The sequence below is a fragment of the Pelophylax lessonae genome (genome assembly GCF_965119305.1).
Source record: "Pelophylax lessonae genome assembly, chromosome: 2".
In the NCBI taxonomy this organism is placed as follows: domain Eukaryota; kingdom Metazoa; phylum Chordata; class Amphibia; order Anura; family Ranidae; genus Pelophylax; species Pelophylax lessonae.
Genome location: NC_138769.1, coordinates 582,991,314 through 583,009,210, shown reverse-complemented (window position 1 = coordinate 583,009,210; position 17,897 = coordinate 582,991,314). Strand labels below are relative to the sequence as shown.

The 17,897-nt window shown below is 49.1% G+C and overlaps 1 protein-coding gene across 1 annotated transcript in view; it reads left to right on the top strand.

Moving 5' to 3' along the window:
* Positions 1-17,897, top strand: part of POU6F1 (POU class 6 homeobox 1) — a 220,988-nt gene that overhangs the window by 159,428 nt on the left and 43,663 nt on the right. Inside the window, exon 8 of the mRNA XM_082247200.1 lies at positions 2,082-2,229. Coding sequence (XP_082103326.1) covers positions 2,082-2,229 — 148 coding nt within the window. The remainder of the gene's footprint in view (positions 1-2,081; positions 2,230-17,897) is intronic.

The window sequence follows — 17,897 nt, the reverse complement described above, 5'->3', positions numbered from 1 at the left end:
TTTGGGGCACTTCCATTTTTGTCTGGCTTCTACTTCCCAGGTGTTTGCTACAGCACTGGCTCCAAACCTGGTGTCACTGAGACTGTGGGGTATTCTGTGGAAATTTGTTCCTCGACAACTTCCTCTCCTGGATCCCACTTTGCCCTGCCTGGATGCTCTAGTGTTTACTGTGCACACTCTGCTGCTTAGTTGGATCCTGTACTTCCAGGGGTCCTCCCTGGGTTTCACCCATATGGTTGGAGTGTTTGGGTCTGATCCTGGATTGGTTCAGGCCATTATGCTATTTCTGCAGGAGCAGATCTGGGGCTCTGTCCTTGGTTTGGTTGTTCCTGTCCTGTCAGGTGTGCCTTTCTGTGTTGCTGCATGCAGGTTTTAGGCTTCATGGCTTCTGTCTACAGTGATGTTCTATATGCGCAGTTCCACACTGAAGTTCTATAGCAGCCAATTCTAACCAAATGGGTCAGGGTCTCTTCATCGGTGGACAGACACATTTGCGTGGGACAGTTGTTCAAACCCTCCTTTCTCTGGTGGCTTTGGTTCCCTTTTCTGCTGAGCGGCAAGTTGTTCCTTCCTCCTTGTTGACCATGTGGAGAACTGGCAGGCAGATTTTCTCAGCCCTCAAATTCTAGACCAAGGTGAGTGGTCCCTGCATCAGGATGTTTTCCACCAGATATACCTATGATGAGGCACTCCAGGTGTGGATCTTTTGGTGTCCCATTTCAACAGGAAGGTGTCAAGGTTGTGACGAGTATGAGGGATTCTTGGGAGATTCCCTTTGAGAATATTAAGGATGTCCTTTGGTGTCTCTCTCCTAAATGGTCACCTTTTTGGTGGCTATCACCTTGGTTTGCAGCGTGTCTGAGCTGGTGGCTTGTCCTGTAAATCCCCTTGTTTGTTCTTACACATGAATAAGGTGGTTCTCTGCCTCTTTCCCTCCTTTTTTCTGAAGGTGGTTTCGGAATAATGATATTGTCTTTCCGTCCCTGTGTCTGTGCTCTTCCTAAGTAAGTTATACCTCACTCTTTGAATGTGGTTCAGGCTGTACATGTGTATCTGTCTGCTATGGTCTCCTTCTGTTGGTTGGACTTCCTCATTGTGGTTGCAGACCATCACGAAAATGGTAGGTGGCTGCCTCTGCTTCACTATTTTGCAATGGATCAGTCATCCGGTGTACAGGCCTAAACCATTAAGAGTTACCCCCCCCCCCCCCTTACTGTCACAGCACACTCCACAAGGGGGACTGGTGCATCTTGGGCTTTCGTCGTCAGACGTCTGTGTCTTAGGTTTGTTAGATGGTTACCTGGCCGTCTGTTCATATTTTTGCCAAGTTTTTTGTAGTTGATGTTTGGAGCATTCTCAGATGCATGCTTTGGCCACAAGGTTTGCAGGTGGCAGTTTGAGGGTCCTTGTTCCTCTTTTGGGGATTCTTTTGTTGGTTGCATGGTTTTTCTTCTGCTTTCCCACTCCTTGATGATGCACTGCATCGGGCTGTCCCTATGGTCAAGAGTGATACTGAACTGTGTCCTTCAGTAAACCTATGAGAAAACTGGATTTTTTTCTACTGACCTTAAAATCCCTTTCTCATTGAAGGACACAGCACCCACCCCTCTACCATGTTTTTTGCACTGCTTTGTGGCTAACTGAGCTTCCTATTGCAGATGTGTGTGTGGGAGGGGGGGGGGTTAGGGGGCGATTGGCTGACAGTTGCGGCTACCCATAGTCAGTGCTGTGTTCTTTTTTCTGGCTAGTGTTCTACTCCTGAAGGTGATGCTTTACCCTACTGTCAAGAATGAGTCCTTCAATGAACTCAGAGAAAGGGATTATGCGGGGAGTATCAAAAAATCTCATTATCTATATTGCCCTACAGCATCTAATCAGATGCATGTTAGCTCCTGAAAATGGCCGCTGGTTGCCTGCTATGGAGCATCACGGTTATTTCAGACACCAAATTAAGCTTATTGTTATATGACACTCATAACTAAAACATAAATAAAAGGCATGGTGACATTTTTTACATCTGACATAAAAAAGAATAGGTTTATTTTCATAATTTGAAAACCTGTTAACTATTTTATTTTCAGCTTCAGCCAACGCAGCAAATCCAGCCTGCTCCTTCTATCACACAGCCATCAGTGGTTGTAGCGAATCCAACTCCTGCCAATACACCAGCAACTCCCCAAGTCCATGTCAGCTCTTCTGAGCCCCCAACAGTGGGCCAGCTGGTGTCAAGTAAGTATGCCCTCCTCGACTCATCTGTGCACATTTTTAGAGACTTAAAGCACTCCACTTTTGTTGCGAAAAAAAATATTCCCCTCTGGGTGATCTATGTACATTGCAGGGATTTTAACAAACCTTGTAGCAGATTCCTACTTTTTGTTATTCTGAAGAAACCCCTGTGTGTTTGTATGTGTCCATGTGCAAAAATGAATCTAATGGGGGGGGTTTTATAATTATCAATCAACTGTGGCACCTGCAGGGCACTAATGAGGAAAGCTGCCAGGCCTGCATCCCTTCAAGACGTGATTTCCTTTTGGAAGTATCTCGCCAAAAATTTTATTTTTGTTTCAAGGGATGCCTGAAACCGGACTTGTTTCTTAGAGCAGACTTCTGGGAAATTGGTGAGCCAATCACACAAGCAGAAAATTAGGTTTCTGTATGCAGAACACCTCCAGGTAGCCATATCTCATTACATTTTCAGAAAATTACAAAGCTGCAGATTGAAAAGAAAAGGTAACTTTTAATAATATTCAATTACAATATGACTTGTGTTGCAATTGTATACGCTATATTATTTTTTTTTTTATTTGCTATTTTTCTCTTTCGTTCAATGACGGACACAGCTCCTAATCTTCATAACCATTGAGTTATACTGCCCCATACAGGAGTAGGACACTAGGCAGAAAAATAATCTGGCTACGCCTATGGACAGTCCCAGGGGGTATACTCTCTCTCTCTGCTGTATATACTCAGTAGTTTTTCTGCCTAGTCAGGAGTAAGGACCTTGTTCCTTGCTGGGATCTCTGGTCCTGGCAAAATATTTCCTTTTAGATAGAAATTTTTTTCTCCAGGTTTTTTTCCTGTGAGATCTACAATCAACTGCCGGACTGGGTGACGGGCTAGATAATCTAGATCCAGTGGTCACCCCAATCTGGCCAGCGAGTGTGCGCGCAGACTCCAGCTCTGCGCTAGGTTGGCCGTGCGAGTTAAACACCTCGTGAGGTCGTATACGACCAGGTTTCCGCCTGAGTCGCAGCTTTCCTCCTGGCCGACAGCCCCCCATTTCGATGGCGAGAAGGTTCTGTCTGGAGTGGTGCCTGCCTGGTTCCTGATATGGTGAGTAGCTGTCCCCCCTCTCCCCCTGGAGGGTTTTGGGGTGGACGTGGGCCAGGATGTTTGGACCCCCGTGTTCCCCTCCTTCCCATCAGGCACCCCCATTTCATCTGTTCCCCATCCTACCTCCCCTCCACTTATGCTGGGGCTGTATGGGTGTTTGGGTCCATCTCCTGGAGTGGGGGCAGGGTGCTATACTGGCGATGGGGGCCAGGGGGGATGCATCGCCAGCAACCGGATGATTGGCAGTGCAGTTTTGGGGGTTATACCTGGTGGGGGCTCCTGCCAGGGCCCCCCGTCCTGCCTGGGCCTGTCCGTGAGGCCTAGGGATCCCTCCTGGGAGCCTTGTGGTGCCGCCATTTTGCTGTAGCCTGTGCGATTCTATGCACAGCGGCCATGTTTGTGTAGTCTGGTGGCCATTTTGCGGTGGTTTCCCATATAAAATAGCGACAGCCATGACAGTGGAGCCCTGTGGGTGGCAAATTTGGCTGCGGGAGCCCCTCCTCATCCTCTGGTGCTGGCTCCTTGATCTTTTCACTTCCTGATCGCCGCACAAGGAGTGCAGATTATCATGGTGGCTGCAGGTGCCTTTTTCTGCTGAGTGGTGAGATCCAGAATCTGATTCAGTCGCTGCGGACCTGGGTCACCCTGCTGGGTCTTTGACCACACGCCCGAAATCCTCAGATAGTGAGGATGATTCCTCCACATCTGCAACCTCGCACGAAAAGGTGCTGGTGAAAGCACTGATTGCATCTAGAAACAAACTCTTGAAGTTCTACTAGACTTCTGAAAGGGGAGCTTCTCCACAATATAATGCATCGAAAAAAAAAAAATGGATAACAGCTCAACCTTCTCTTTGACTAGAACAATGTGTTACTATAATGTGAAATAAAGAAACTTGTGAAAAAAATGTTTGATTGTGGTAACCGTAAGTCAGATACACATATATCATAAAATATGGACTAAATGTAAATGCGAAAGGGCTGCAAGTGGTAATTTTGATTAACCTTCAATCTCACCAAACAAACATGGTTAAAACATAGATGTAAACAAGATATCACAAAAGACATCTAAAAACACTAAACCCCCTCGCTGCTCATCCCTCCTACCTGGATGATTGGTTTTGACAATTGTAACAAGTTTTTGTTTCTTTTCTATGCATCAAGGATGCTTACCTTCACATTCCAATATGTGGCGTTCACCAGCTATTCCTCTGCTTTTCCGTGGGAGAGGAGCATTATCAGTTTGTGGCATTACCCTTTGGTCTCGCCTCTGCTCCTCGAGTCTTCACAAAAGTGTTAGCACCGGTGCTGGCATTGTTACGCCAACGGGGGATTGCGGTACTGGGTTACTTGGACGACTTCCTTCTGCGAACGGAGTCCCCTAATGCTCTGGTGGAAAACTTGGAAATCACCATACGAACTCTGAAGGAGTTCAACTGGATTGAGAATTTTCAGAAGTCTGCTCTGGTTCCGTCCACAAAGCTGGACTATGTGGGTCTGACTCTGGACTCGGCCTTAGCCAGAGTGCTCCTTCCTCTGGACAAACTCCAGAAATTGCAGGCTGCAATTAGTTTCCTGCTGTCCAGCAGATGGTCATCCCTCCGGACTTTCATGCGGGTGCTGGGCCTGATTGGTGTCTACTTTTGAGGCGGTTCCATTTGCACAGTTCTATACGAGGTCCCTGCAAAGGGAGATACTGGCTAAATGGGACAAGACCCCGCAGTCTCTGGACAATCAGATCCAGCTGAGCCGGGGAACGAAGGAATCCCTAAAATGTTGGCTTCATTCTCCGGCGCTTCGGCTGGGCAAATCCTTCCTCCCCTTTTATTGGACAGTGGTCACCACGGATGCAAGCCTGTCCGGCTGGGGAATGTGTCATCGGCAGAAATTCTGCTCAGGGGATCTGGACAGTGGAAGAGTCCAGACTACTGATCAATGTTTTGGAACTCTGAGCGGCCTGTGCCTGGACCATTGGATGGATCCCCTTTAATGATGTCCAGTGCGCATACAATCGGACAATCCCACGGCCGTGGCTTATGTCAATTACTAAGGGGGCATAGGAAGATCTATCATCGTACGTGGAAGAAGGACATTGCGTGGTGTGATTCTCTTGAGGTTTAACCTCGCTCCTTCTCAGTGACTCAGATCTTGACCTTCCTTTAATGGGGGGTTGAACAGAAATTGTCCTTGAGTACCATCAAGGGCCAGGTGTCAGCTTTGACAGTCTTCTTTCAACGACCCTTGGCCACTCACTTCCTGGTGCGTACCTTTCTTCAGGGTGTCCGACATTTGGTTTCTGCAGTGTGGTCTCCGTTGCCATCTTGGGACCTCAATTTGGTGCTTTTGGTCCTCCAGAAGCCTCTCTTTGAGAACCTTCGGGAGATTCCCTTGCTTACGCTGTCTCAGAAGGTGGCTTTTTTGGTGGCTATCACCTCTGCACACAGGGTGTTGGATCTGGTGGCATTATCCTGTCATTCACTTTACTTGGTGATTCACAGAGATAAGGTGGTTCTTCACCCTGTCTGTCATTCCTCCCAAAGGTTGTGTCTGATTTTCATTTGAATGAAGACATTGTGTTGTCTTCCCTGTGTCCCAGGCCAAAACATCAGAAGGAAATTGCCTTGCATGCCTTGGATGTGGTCCGGGCAATTAGCGTGTACCTGGCAGCCACGGAGTCTTTTAGGAAGTCAGACTCACTATTTGTTCTCACGGATGGGGCTAGGAAAGGATTGCCTGCTTCCTCTTCGAACATTTCCAGATTGATCAGACAGACGGTGATTCAGGCCTATTCCATCAGGGTTCAGGTTCCTCCTTTCCCTTTCAAGGCGCACTCTACTTGGGCGCTTAGTGCCTCCTGGGCCTTCCGTCATCAGGCATTAGTGATGCCAGTTTGCAAGGCGGCCACCTGGTGGTCGGGGCACACTTTCACGAAGTTCTATAAAGTGGATGTGTTGGCATCTGCGGATGCTTCTTTTTGCCACAAGGTTTTGCAGGCTGCTGTTTAGAGGACTTGATCCTTTTTGAGGGTGTACTGTTTTTTCAGGTGGGCTCAAGTTGTTGTGGTTGAGCTCCTGTTGCCTGGTTGGCTACAGTCTAGCCTTGGGATTTTTTGCTGTTTCCACCCTCATGTTTGATACTGGTTTGGGATGTCCCAATGGTTATGAAGATCAGGAGCTGTGTCCGTCCATGAACGTAAGATAAAACTGGATTTTTGACTTGACGGACACAGCACCCACCCTCTGTGGAGTTGTAATTCTTGTGATACTACTGGTAAGAAAACTCAGTACCTATAGCAGAGAGAGAGAATATACCCCCTGGGACTGCCTATAGTTGTAGCCAGACTTTTTTTCTTCCTAGTGTCCTAAACCTGTAGGGAGCAGTATAACTCAAAGGTTTCCTGTAGGGAGCAGTATAACTCATTTTTTTCCCCCACAAAAGTGGAGTTACCCTTTAAAGAGAAGTATGAGTTTCTTAAGAAAAAATATTATACCTACCTAGGTGGATGCAGATTCGGTCGAATGCTGCATCTGTCCCCCGTTGCTTCTAAGACTCTCTCGGGTTCTCAGTCTTCACTGAGCAGAGTGGTGACAGTCACCAGCTCTCTGCTCTGCCCCTCCAGTGCTCACTGGAGCATCGGGCTAAGAAGGGGCGGGAGTGGCGGGCTCAAGCTCGCAGCAGCTCACTGGGAGGGGAGCAGGCTGCCCATCCAGGCATCTGGGTGGACCCCAAATTTAAAGTTGGGATCTTTCCAGAGTCTGGACTGGCTGAGTGGCGTCAGCCAAAAGCAGGCTTTAGCCCGCTGTCGGCTTCAAACAAGTCACAGACAGGAGTGCATAATGAACTATACTCCTGTGATCCATAGGAGAAGTGGGGCCAGATAAGCTTGGGCATACTTCTCCTTTAAGTGAACTCCTTGATTTTACACCTTTTAGGCTTTCTCAATTTTTAGAGAGCAATAAAAGCATGTGTGTAAAAAAAAAAAAAAAAAAAAAAATATATATATATATATATATATATATATATATATATATATATATATATACACACGCTATAATGTCAAAAGTATTGGTAAGCCTGCCTTTACACGCATATGAACTATAATGGCATCCCAGCCTTATGTCATGGTCTAGCCTGCAGATTGTTTGTGAAATTCTTACCTCCTTGCTGCGGGGTTCTGCTAGATCTGTGACTCCATTTCACATGTGGTGTTTGGCTTCTCTGTTAACCTATGGGCGTCGCCTGCTCCACTGTGGGTTTTCATACTTTTCCTTTCTATTACTTCCTGGGTCACCTCCCTGTTTGCTTTCCTATATATACACATGCTGAGTGCAGTGCTCCTTGCCTGCGCAACTTCACAGTTCTCTGAGCGCCTGGTTGTTACTAACTGTATATCCTGTGCCTGACTATCCGTGTACCGATCCCAGCTTTGTCTGTTGTTGTGCTTGTCTGCCGCCCGCCCTGATCTCGGCTTGTTTCCTGGTTTTCCCTTCAGTCTCCTGTTGTACTCTGCTCTTACTAAGTGGTGTCCGCATTCCTAGCTGGCCGTGCCTAGGGGCTGCAACCTGTTTCCAGCTTGCTTCAAGGCCATCCCCACTATCAGGGGCTCCGGTAAAGAAGCAGGCTGGGGCTTAGATTCCGCACCCTGGGGAACCCTGAGTTGGTGAACTGCAAGGGCTTACTATTACAGTCCCTTGACATCTTAGTCCGTAAGGTTCAATATTGAGTTGGCCCTTTGCAGTTAAACCCGCTTCAACTCTTCTGGGAAGGCTGCCCACAAGGTTTAGGAGTGTTTCTATGGGAATGTTTGACCATTCTTCCAGAAATGCATTTGTGAGGCCAGGCATTGATGTTGGACGAGAAGGCCTGGCTCGCAATCTCCGCTCTAATTCATTCCAAAGGTGTTCTGTCGGGTTAAGGTCAGGACTTTGTGCAGACCAGTCAAGTTCCTCCACCCCAAACTCGCTTATCCATGTCTTTATGGACCTGGCTTTGTGCACTGGTCCAAATCATTTGGTGGAGGGGAGATTATAGTGTGCGGTTTGGGTTGGGATCAGGGGTTGGACTTGGCCCTTTAGTTCCAGTGAAGGGAACTCTTAAGACGTCAGGTAGAGCTTCACAATTAATCGTTAAAAAATTGCAATCTCGATTTACCCCCCCCCTCCCCCTCACGATCTTAAAACGGCATGTCCTCGATTCCTACAGAGCGGTTCTCTGCTCACTCACAGCTGTCAAAAAAAAAGAGCCTCTTGCAAATGTTTATCAACATTGTTAAGGCTGCTAGATAGCTAAATGCACAATGCTTTACAATGTATCATTTACTTCTTTTAGATCAGTAAGGCCCCGTTCACATAGGGGCGATCCGACTTCGGGTGGCGACCTCCGAGGTTGCGGTGCGAGCAGCGCGCCGCGACCTCGGAGCGGCCGCCACGGACTTCATAACATTGAAGTCTATGGCGGTCGCCTCCGGGTCACCCCAAAGAAGCTCCGGACCCTTTTTCTAAGTCGGAGCGACTTGTGTCGCTCCTATTAGAACGGGTCCGCAGCTTCCCTATGGAAGGCGACCTACGGCGACCTGTGAGGCGACCAGGTCGCCTCACAGGTCGCCTAGTGTGAACGGGGGCTAAGTGAGGGCAGTTTAACCTCTTAAAGCGAAGTTCCACTGGCTTTTGTGTTTATTAAAAGTCAGCAGCTACAAAAAGTGTAGCTGCTGACTTTTAACCTTCCTAGCGGTATTCCCGAGCGTGGCTCGGGGTTAAATTTCAGTGCCAAAAGCGGTAACCCCGAGCCACACTCGGGGTACCGCTAGGAAGATCGCTGGATCCTGTAAGAGAGGGTACTCACCTTGTCCCCGGGATCCAGCGATGTATCCCGGCGGTGTGCGGCGGCGGATCTTCCTCCCGATGCTCTGTGTGCCCCGACTTCCGTCTCCTGCGACGTGACGCTCGCAGGGGAGGGGAACCGGCGGCAAATTCAAAAAGTAAAACACCCAAACACACTGATACATTGCAAAATAAAATAAATTCACATTAGTTTGTTCCCCAGTGCCCTTTCCTGCAGTTTTACTGTACTTTTTATGTATGTGTATGTATATATATATATATATATATATATATATATATATATATATATATATATATACAGTGCCTTGTGAAAATATTCGGCCCCCTTGAACTTTGTGACCTTTTGCCACATTTCAGGCTTCAAACATAAAGATATAAAACTGTAATTTTTTGTGAAGAATCAACAACAAGTGGGACACAATCATGAAGTGGAACGAAATTTATTGGATATTGCAAACTTTGTTAACAAATAAAAAACTGAAAAATTGGGCGTGCAAAATTTTTCAGCCCCTTTACTTTCAGAGCAGCAAACTCTCTCCAGAAGTTCAGTGAGGATCTCTGAATGATTCAATGTTGACCTAAATGACTAATGATGATAAATAGAATCCACCTGTGTGTAATCAAGTCTCCGTATAAATGCACCTGCACAGTGATAGTCTCAGAGGTCCGTTTAAAGCGCAGAGAGCATCATGAAGAACAAGGAACACACCAGGCAGGTCCAAAATACTGTTGTGGAGACGTTTAAAGCCGGATTTGGATACAAAAAGATTTCCCAAGCTTTAAAAATCCCAAGGAGCACTGTGCAAGCGATAATATTGAAATGGAAGGAGTATCAGACCACTGCAAATCTACGGAGACCTGGCCGTCCCTCTAAACTTTCAGCTCATACAAGGAGAAGAGTGATCAGAGATGCAGCCAAGAGGCCCATGATCACTCTGGATGAACTGCAGGGATCTACAGTTGAGGTGGGAGACTCTGTCCATAGGACAACATCAGTCGTATACTGCACAAATCTGGCCTTTATGGAAGAGTGGCAAGAAGAAAGCCATTTCTTAAAGATATCCATAAAAAGTGTCGTTTAAAGTTTGCCACAAGCCACCTGGGAGACACACCAAACATGTGGAAGAAGGTGCTCTGGTCAGATGAAACCAAAATCTAACTTTTTGGCAACAATGCAAAACGTTATGTTTGGCTTAAAAGCAACACAGCTCATCACCCTGAACACACCATCCCCACTGTCAAACATGGTGGTGGCAGCATCATGGTTTGGGCCTGCTTTTCTTCAGCAGGGACAGGGAAGATGGTTAAAATTGATGGGAAGATGGATGGAGCCAAATACAAGACCATTCTTGAAGAAAACCTGATGGAGTCTGCAAAAGACCTGAGACTGGGACAGAGATTTGTCATCCAACAAGACAATGATCCAAAACCTAAAGCAAAATCTACAATGGAATTGTTCACAAATAAACATATCCAGGTGTTAGAATGGCCAAGTCAAAGTCCAGACCTGAATCCAATCGAGAATCTGTGAAAAGAACTGAAAACTGCTGTTCACAAACGCTCTTCATCCAACCTCACTGAGCTCGAGCTGTTTTGCAAGGAGGAATGGGCAAAAATTTCAGTCTCTCGATGTACAAAACTGATAGAGACATACCCCAAGCGACTTACAGCTGTAATCGCAGCAAAAGGTGGCGCTACAAAGTATTAACTTAAGGGGGCTGAATAATTTTGCACGCCCAATTTTTCTGTTTTTTATTTGTTAAAAAAGTTTGAAATATCCAATGAATTTTGTTCCACTTCATGATCGTGTCCCACTTGTTGTTGATTCTTCACAAAAAATTACAGTTTTATATCTTTATGTTTGAAGCCTGAAATGTGGCAAAAGGTCGCAAAGTCCAAGGGGGCCGAATACTTTTGCAAGGCACTGTGTGTATATATATATATATATATATATATATATATATATACACAGTATACATATACATACATACTTTAACTTATTTATAGTTATTTATTATATTATAATTTATGATTTTGTGTTTCAAACTTTATCATACCCGAGATGGTATAAAGAAGAACGTACAGTAAAAAAGGAAATCATATGTAAATAGTTGGTTTGGGCTGCTCATACTTAAGCATTACATGCAAAATAATGGTACCGCTTTCAGCACCTAAAATCGGAAAGAATCATACCGCCAGGGAGGTTAATAAACACACACTCACCTGTCCCACGGTCCGGTGATGTGGCCGGGGGGAGCCTCGGTTATCTCCATTTTCTCCCAGCGGTGCCGGCATCTCTAGTGTAGGCACCCGGCTGTGACAGCTTGCGCAAGTCACACTGCGTGTCCTGAATGGAGGGCTATCTTCTGGGACCTGTGACATGTCCCAGAAGATTTCAGGGAGGGAGGGGGAGAGAATTTCTGCCCGCGCCGCCTAGGCAGCCTGAGCGGAAGTGGGAGCGGCTATCTGTCAGAACTAGGTAAACTAGTAAACCCTACAGACTAAGACTGGGTTACCATTAAAGCTCATGTGCGTGTAAAGCAAGCGTCCCATTACGTTTGACAATATATTGTGTGTGTGTGTGTGTGTGTGTGTATATATATATATATATATATATATATATATATATACAGTATAACCCCACCAATTCCAAAAAAGTTGGGATGCTGAATTCAATGATTTGCAAATTTCATAAACCCATATTTTATTCACAATAGGAATTAAAAAACATATATCAAATGTTTAAACTGAGAAAATGTACCATTTAAAAAAAAAAAAAAAAAAAAAAGGTATTTTTGAAATCGATGGCAGCAACACCTTTAAAAAAAATTGGGATAGGGTCATCTTTACCATGGTGGTGTATGTAGCCAGGGCCGGTACAAGGGGGGGGCGGAGGGGGCGGGTGCCCTGGACGGCACAATTTAGTGAAGGAAGGGGGGCGCAGTTCAGCGCAGGTGAAGTGTCTGTGTGACTAACACACCGGGCGAGCGAGCGGCCGCTAATCGCTGTAAGGAAGTGAGCCTTTCACTTCCCTGTCAGGCGGGTATCTCCGCTGACAGAGAAGTGAAGGACTCACTTCATTACAGCGATTAGCGGCCGCTCGCCCGTCCCGTGTGTTAGTTCATACCAGGGGGCGGGACAGACTGACCCATCTGACCAAATGCCCGGGACCAGTGGGGGGCCCCCATGATGAGACGATGAGAGGCTCCTGGGGATGAAATCAGTCCAGTGAAGAACTGTCGGCTGCCTGCGTGGCGGGCGGGTGCAGCTGAACTCTGTGGAAGAAGTACATGTTCGGTGAGTAGTACAGTAGAGGCCTGTGTGCGATAGAGGCAGAATTGATAGAGGCGGGATTGCCGTGTGCCCAATTGTAGAGGGGAGTTTGTGGGACTACAATGTCCAGCATGTCTATGGAGGAGGAGCACACCCCCATTTCTCTTCTCTCCTCCCCCTTTCTCTTCTCTCCTCCCCCTTTCTCTTCTCTCCTCCCTTCCCATCCCCCCTCCTCCCCCCATCCTTATCCCCCCATCCTCTCTCCCCCATACCCCACTCTATCCTCTCCCACCCTCCCTCTCTCTGTCCTCTCTCCCTCCCTCTTCTCTCTCTCCCTTCCTCCGTCCTCTCTCTCTCCCTCCCTCCCTCCGTCCTCTCTCTCTCTCTCTCTCTCTCTCTCTCCCTCCCTCCTCTCTCTCTCTCTCTCCCTCCCTCCCTCCGTCCTCTCTCTCTCCCTCCCTCCGTCCTCTCTCTCTCTCTCCCTCCGTCCTCTTTCTCTCTCCCTCCGTCCTCTCTCTCTCTCTCTCTCTCCGTCCTCTCTCTCTCTCTCTCCCTCCCTCCGTCCCCTCTCTCTCTCTCTCTCCCTCCCTCCCTCCGTCCCCTCTCTCTCTCTCTCCCTCCGTCCCCTCTCTCTCTCTCCCTCCCTCCCTCCGTCCCCTCTCTCTCTCTCCCTCCCTCCGTCCTCTCTCTCTCTCTCTCCCTCCCTCCGTCCTCTCTCTCCCTCAGTCCTCTCTCTCTCTCTCTCCCTCCGTCCCCTCTCTCTCTCTCCCTCCCTCCGTCCCCTATCTCTCTCTCTCTCTCCCTCCCTCCGTCCCCTATCTCTCTCTCTCTCTCTCTCTCTCTCCCTCCCTCCCTCCCTCCGTCCTCCCTCTCCCTCCCTCCCTCCGTCCTCTCTCTCTCTCCCTCCGTCCTCTCTCTCTCTGTCCTCTCTCTCTCTCTCTCTCCCTCTGTCCTCTCTCCCTCCCTCCGTCCTCTCTCTCTCTCCCTCCGTCCTCTCTCTCTCTCTCTGTCCTCTCTCTCTCTCCCTCCCTCCGTCCTCTCTCTCTCCCTCCCTCCGTCCTATCTCTCTCCCTCCATCCGTCCTCTCTCTCTCTCTCCCCCTCTCTCTCCCCCCTCTCTCTCTCTACCCCCCCTCTCTCCCCCCTCCCCCCTCTCTCTCTCCCCCTCTCTCTCTCTCCCCCACCCTCTCTCTCCCCCTCCCTCTCTCTCTCTCTCTCCTCCTCCCTCTCTCTAGTCTCTCTCTGTCCTCTCTCCCCCTCCCTCCCCCTCTCTCTCTCTCCTCCTCCCTCTCTCTAGTCTCTCTCTGTCCTCTCTCACCCCCCCCCCCTCTGTCTCCTTTCCCACCCCTCCCTTTGTCTCCGCGTTCACCCCCTCCCTCTGTCCTCTTCCCCCCTCTCTCTCTGTCCTCTTCCCCCTGCCCTCTCTCCCACTCTCCCTAACTGTCCTCTTCCCCCCCCCACCCTGTTCTCTCCTCCCTCCCCTCTTTCCCCTTTCCCCATCCTCTCTACTCCCCTTCCTCTGCCCCCCTCCTCTTCTTTCTGTTCCATTGTCATGTATAGCTTAAAGTGAAAGCCTTCCAAACTATCTCAGGGCATAAAAAGAGGCTCTGTAAGTGCTGCATTGCACAATGAGGAGACTGGGGGAGGTGTGCTAGGAGTGGTGATATGGGGTGGATTTGTGTTGGGATGGGGAATGGGTGAAAAGGATTTGTGCTAGGAGAGGGAATTTGGGGGGTTTGTGCTAGAAAAGGAAATATGGTGGGGGGAAAGAATTTGTGCTAACATCGAACATACATTTTTCTTTGGGGGGGGAGGATTTATAAAAGTAGGGATTATTGGGGGGTATTTGTGCTAGGTGGGGGGGGGGGAGACAGACTGACCCATCTGACCAAATGCCCGGGACCAGTGGGGGGCCCCCATGATGAGACGATGAGAGGCTCCTGGGGATGAAATCAGTCCAGTGAAGAACTGTCGGCTGCCTGCGTGGCGGGCGGGTGCAGCTGAACTCTGTGGAAGAAGTACATGTTCGGTGAGTAGTACAGTAGAGGCCTGTGTGCGATAGAGGCAGAATTGATAGAGGCGGGATTGCCGTGTGCCCAATTGTAGAGGGGAGTTTGTGGGACTACAATGTCCAGCATGTCTATGGAGGAGGAGCACACCCCCATTTCTCTTCTCTCCTCCCCCTTTCTCTTCTCTCCTCCCCCTTTCTCTTCTCTCCTCCCTTCCCATCCCCCCTCCTCCCCCCATCCTTATCCCCCCATCCTCTCTCCCCCATACCCCACTCTATCCTCTCCCACCCTCCCTCTCTCTGTCCTCTCTCCCTCCCTCTTCTCTCTCTCCCTTCCTCCGTCCTCTCTCTCTCCCTCCCTCCCTCCGTCCTCTCTCTCTCTCTCTCTCTCTCTCTCTCCCTCCCTCCTCTCTCTCTCTCTCTCCCTCCCTCCCTCCGTCCTCTCTCTCTCCCTCCCTCCGTCCTCTCTCTCTCTCTCCCTCCGTCCTCTTTCTCTCTCCCTCCGTCCTCTCTCTCTCTCTCTCTCTCCGTCCTCTCTCTCTCTCTCTCCCTCCCTCCGTCCCCTCTCTCTCTCTCTCTCCCTCCCTCCCTCCGTCCCCTCTCTCTCTCTCTCCCTCCGTCCCCTCTCTCTCTCTCCCTCCCTCCCTCCGTCCCCTCTCTCTCTCTCCCTCCCTCCGTCCTCTCTCTCTCTCTCTCCCTCCCTCCGTCCTCTCTCTCCCTCAGTCCTCTCTCTCTCTCTCTCCCTCCGTCCCCTCTCTCTCTCTCCCTCCCTCCGTCCCCTATCTCTCTCTCTCTCTCCCTCCCTCCGTCCCCTATCTCTCTCTCTCTCTCTCTCTCTCTCCCTCCCTCCCTCCCTCCGTCCTCCCTCTCCCTCCCTCCCTCCGTCCTCTCTCTCTCTCCCTCCGTCCTCTCTCTCTCTGTCCTCTCTCTCTCTCTCTCTCCCTCTGTCCTCTCTCCCTCCCTCCGTCCTCTCTCTCTCTCCCTCCGTCCTCTCTCTCTCTCTCTGTCCTCTCTCTCTCTCCCTCCCTCCGTCCTCTCTCTCTCCCTCCCTCCGTCCTATCTCTCTCCCTCCATCCGTCCTCTCTCTCTCTCTCCCCCTCTCTCTCCCCCCTCTCTCTCTCTACCCCCCCTCTCTCCCCCCTCCCCCCTCTCTCTCTCCCCCTCTCTCTCTCTCCCCCACCCTCTCTCTCCCCCTCCCTCTCTCTCTCTCTCTCCTCCTCCCTCTCTCTAGTCTCTCTCTGTCCTCTCTCCCCCTCCCTCCCCCTCTCTCTCTCTCCTCCTCCCTCTCTCTAGTCTCTCTCTGTCCTCTCTCACCCCCCCCCCCTCTGTCTCCTTTCCCACCCCTCCCTTTGTCTCCGCGTTCACCCCCTCCCTCTGTCCTCTTCCCCCCTCTCTCTCTGTCCTCTTCCCCCTGCCCTCTCTCCCACTCTCCCTAACTGTCCTCTTCCCCCCCCCACCCTGTTCTCTCCTCCCTCCCCTCTTTCCCCTTTCCCCATCCTCTCTACTCCCCTTCCTCTGCCCCCCTCCTCTTCTTTCTGTTCCATTGTCATGTATAGCTTAAAGTGAAAGCCTTCCAAACTATCTCAGGGCATAAAAAGAGGCTCTGTAAGTGCTGCATTGCACAATGAGGAGACTGGGGGAGGTGTGCTAGGAGTGGTGATATGGGGTGGATTTGTGTTGGGATGGGGAATGGGTGAAAAGGATTTGTGCTAGGAGAGGGAATTTGGGGGGTTTGTGCTAGAAAAGGAAATAAGGTGGGGGGAAAGAATTTGTGCTAACATCGAACATACATTTTTCTTTGGGGGGGGAGGATTTATAAAAGTAGGGATTATTGGGGGGTATTTGTGCTAGGTGGGGGGGGGGGAGAGAGGATTTGTGCTCAGAGCGGATATTTCCAGGTGTAGATGATTTGTGCCAGGAGGGGGAATTTGTGCTGGGGGCATATGGGGAGAGACAGAATTTGAGCTGGGGCAAAGATTTGTGCCCGGAGGGGGGATTTCAGCAGGAGAGCGGATTTGTACTGGGACAAAGGGGAGAGCATGCAGATTAGTGCTCGATTTTTTTTTTTTGGAGGGGGGGGGTGCAATTTGGCATGTTCGCCCTGGGCTCCAGATGACCTTGTCCCAGCACTGTATGTAGCATCCCCTCTTTTTTTAATAACACTCTGTAAGCGTCTGGAAACTGAGGAGACCAGTTGCTGGATTTTGGGAGAGCATTGTTGTGCTATTGTTGCCTGATGTAGGATTCTAACAGTCCTGGGTATTTTTTGTTTCAAGAAGATATTTTCAATTGGTTGAAAGGTCTGAACTGCAGGCAGGCCAATTAAGCACCCATACTTTTCTACATACCCATACTGTTGTCATGGATGCAGTATCCTAAAAAGGGCATTGTCTGGATGGAAGCAAATGCTGCTTTAAAACCTGGATATATCTTTTGGCATTGATGGTGCCTCACCAGATGTGCAAGCTGCCAATTCCATAGACACTGAGGAGACCAGTTGCTGGATTTTGGGAGAGCATTGTTGTGCTATTGTTGCCTGATGTAGGATTCTAACAGTCCTGGGTATTTTTTGTTTCAAGAAGATATTTTCAATTGGTTGAAAGGTCTGAACTGCAGGCAGGCCAATTAAGCACCCATACTTTTCTACATACCCATACTGTTGTCATAGATGCAGTATCCTAAAAAGGGCATCGTCTGGATGGAAGCAAATGCTGCTTTAAAACCTGGATATATCTTTTGGCATTGATGGTGCCTCACCAGATGTGCAAGCTGCCAATTCCATAGACACTAATGCACCCCCATGCCATCAGAGATGAGGGCTTTAAAAAACGGAATGCTGATAACAAGCCGAAAGGTCCCTCTCCTCTTTAATTCCATGGTTGCTAAAAAGAATGTCAAATTTCGATTAGTCTGACCACAGAATAGTTTCTCTATCGTTTATTGATGGACACAGTCTCTGATCTTCATATCAGTAGGGTTATACTGCCCCCCACAGGAGTAGGAAACTAGGCAGAAAAAAGTCCTGGCTATGCCTATGGGCAGTCCCATTTGGTATACCCTCTCTCCCTGCTATAGGATGTCCGTTTTAATCTGCCTAGTCTGGAGTATGGACTTTGTTTCTTGCTGGGATCTCTGGTCCTGGCAAAGTTTTTTTCTAGATAGTTTTTTCTAGTTAGCTTTTTTTTCTGATTTTTTTTTCCTGTGAGATCTACAAGCAATTATGCTGGATCTGGGCATATAGATCCAGTGGTCACCCCAGCCGGCCAACAAGTGTGCGCAGACCTTAGCTCCGCGTTGGGTCGGCCGCGACATAGTCCCACTGGACGGGGACTGTCCCCGTGAGTTAAACATCTCGCCAGGTCGCATACGACTGGGTCTAGGCCCGAGTTGCAGAGTTCCTATTTGGCTGACAGCCCCCCACTTCGGCGGAGAGGGGTTCTGTCAG